At 31.5% G+C, this 2,817-nt stretch overlaps 1 protein-coding gene across 1 annotated transcript; it reads left to right on the top strand.

The window, feature by feature from the left end:
- Positions 1-1,142: 1,142 nt before the first annotated feature.
- LOC106747295 lies at positions 1,143-2,798 on the top strand (the record flags this gene model as incomplete). The annotated part of the gene is made up of 4 exons (XM_014624690.1): positions 1,143-1,942; positions 2,197-2,296; positions 2,452-2,562; positions 2,790-2,798. Coding segments are annotated over exons 1-4 (1,020 nt in total), but the record flags the coding sequence as incomplete, so codon positions are not given.
- Between the last annotated feature and the right edge of the window lie 19 nt (positions 2,799-2,817).

The following is a 2,817-nucleotide window of genomic DNA, read 5'->3' as shown; positions in this document are numbered from 1 at the left end:
TGTTCTTCATTTCTGACCTTAATGACAGACATAATAATTGTTATATTATTGTTGAAAAAACATGTTTCGTATAACTATATCAATTTTAGCAAAGTTAAATTTTTAACTTTTATTTTCATATCCTAAAACATTTTTGAATACTATTTATTACATTGCTTAATGATCACAAAACATTTAGATATATTTTTATCGATTTATTAGTGTAAAAATGTTGGACATGCAGCATATATGACTAATTGGTACAATTTGAATCCCAAAACTGCACGTGGACTTGTATTAATAATTGCTCAATCGAGTAAAGTGATCAAGATAACCGCAGGAAAGTTATTGCCACTCTCTATTGCAACTTTTGGAGATGTAAGTGATGTGTATATAAATATCATCTTCACTATACCCATCGCTTACAAATTATAACGAACTCATACATCAAGACAGAAATTTTACATATTTATTACTATACTTTCACTGCTATTCATTATATTATAAAGTATATAATAAATGGTCTACAATAAATTTGATTCATTAATTTAACACTAATAATTTTGAAATAATTTGATTCACTGTAATTCTCGGTAATCTAACATTTTTATTATATCGTACATAGAAAAGTATACATTCTTCTTTGCAGGTACTTAGAACTTCCGTAGTATATTTGAATATATTGCGAACAATGACTATGTAAAATTATAACAAATTATTGTGAAAATGAGCAAAATATATTTTATAACAGAAAACAAATAAATATATTTTGAAGATGCAATAAATATTAATAAATAAAATTAAAAGCCATCATCGAAAAATATTTTCAGACATTAAATATTTTTTCAAGAAACCATGTGATATATTTAATGAATATTTAATGAATATATTAAGACAATTGGTAAAATAATAATATATAATATAATCGAAATATGCTTCACGTCGCTTACCTAAATCACACAAAGAGGACACGCGACGTACTCTCGGACGACTAAAAATGTAATCTCTTAGCGACAAACGTCTATCGATCGGACGTGCATTCGTTGTCTCAGGAAAAAGAAATGACGCAGGCGCTTATCCGAATTCAACCATGGTCATAATATACCACCCTACTTCAGCACCGCCCGCGGCGGTAGTACATTGAGTGCTTTCGCAACGTGATCATGACAGACAAGGGTGTATTAAGAAGTATCGAATTCAGAAACGATCACGATTACAGTCTTCAATTAAATCGATGGTACCTCAAACCGATCGGCGCTTGGCCGGAAATAAATGAATCTAGCGTTGTAGAAAATATCTTTGTGCCGGTACAGATTTTAATTTGTTGGACGATGGCAATTTTCATAGGGGGGCCGTGCCTGTTATACATATTATTCGAAGCAGAGAATATCCCGGCGAAACTGAACGCGATAGGTCCACTCTTTCATAGGGCTATGGGTTCGGTAAATTATCTGACATTGCTCAAACGTAGAAGAGATCTTCGCGATTGTATAAAACACATGGAGAAAGACTGGCAACTAATCCAAAGGATTGACAACCGTGAGATTATGATACAATACGCCAAATTCGGCCGCCTCATCTCCGGAATTTGTGGAGTAATTATGCAAGGCAGTACTATGCTTTTTAGTATAACCAGGGCGATGAAAACTGTAACCATCGTGATCGATAATCAGACCATGACGATGTATCCGATGACATGTCCATCGTACCAAAAATTTATCGACACTAGGTTTAGTCCCATGAATGAAATTGTGCTGTCTGTGCAATTCTTGTCAATATTCGTAATAGGTGCCTCTACAGCAGGTATCTGTAGCTTAGCTGCTGTATTCGCAACACATGCGTGCGGCCAATTAAACATCCTGTACAAACGTTTGTACGAACTAGACAAGAATAATGAGAAAAAGAACAATTCAGCTGAACAAAAAATGGCCGTCATCGTGGAGCATCATTTGAGAATATTAAGGTATGTTATGGGGAAATTCCGCTTGTGACAAATTGAAAAATATTACTGTATAAGAATTTATTTATCGACCACAAACTCAATTAGAAATAGAACCTACATGTCTTCGTTACAGTGAAAATAACATTTGTAAATTCTTAGAGTTTTTGACACGGCAAAGAACGCGATTTTGTGTCTAACGTGTTCAATTCGTGTTCGAATACTCTTTCTGTGAAGAAAAAACTTCGCGACGTTACATCTATGTGCGTACATTTCAGTCTAATATCGCGCATGGAGAGTATTATGCACAACGCCTGTCTTGTGGAAATAATAGGAAGCACAATAAGTATATGTTTACTTGGATATTATTCCATCATGGTATGTTAGAGATTAAAAAATAATGTATATCCTGAACACATCTTAATTCCTTTAATTACGAAAAATCAAATGTATTCAAGTGTATAAAACATATCATAAAAGATAGATTAATATTATTTTTATAATACTAATTCGATTGTATTCTATTTTTTTAGCATTGGGCTAATTTTGATGGTGCAAAAATAACATCTTATGTTATTGTATACGTTTCGTTAAGTTTCAATCTTTTTATATTTTGTTATATTGGTGAAATTCTCACAGAACAGGTAACATATGTTTAGATTATTTAATAATGTTCTTTCTTTCTGCCTTTAATGACAGACATAATAATTGTTATGTTATTTTTGAAAAAACATGTTTCGTATAACTTGTCAATTTTAACAAAGTTAAATTTTTAAATTTTATTTTCATATTCTAAAACATTTTTTAGTACTATTTATTACATTGCTAAAGGATAACAAAATATTTAGACATATTTTTATCGATTTATTAGTGTAAAAATGTTGGACATGCAGCATATA

The sequence above is a fragment of the Dinoponera quadriceps genome, unplaced genomic scaffold (assembly GCF_001313825.1).
Source record: "Dinoponera quadriceps isolate SergipeBrazil2010 unplaced genomic scaffold, ASM131382v1 scaffold2375, whole genome shotgun sequence".
Classification (NCBI taxonomy): domain Eukaryota; kingdom Metazoa; phylum Arthropoda; class Insecta; order Hymenoptera; family Formicidae; genus Dinoponera; species Dinoponera quadriceps.
Note: the sequence above shows the minus strand (reverse complement) of the source record. Positions and strands in the feature narration are given on the sequence as shown.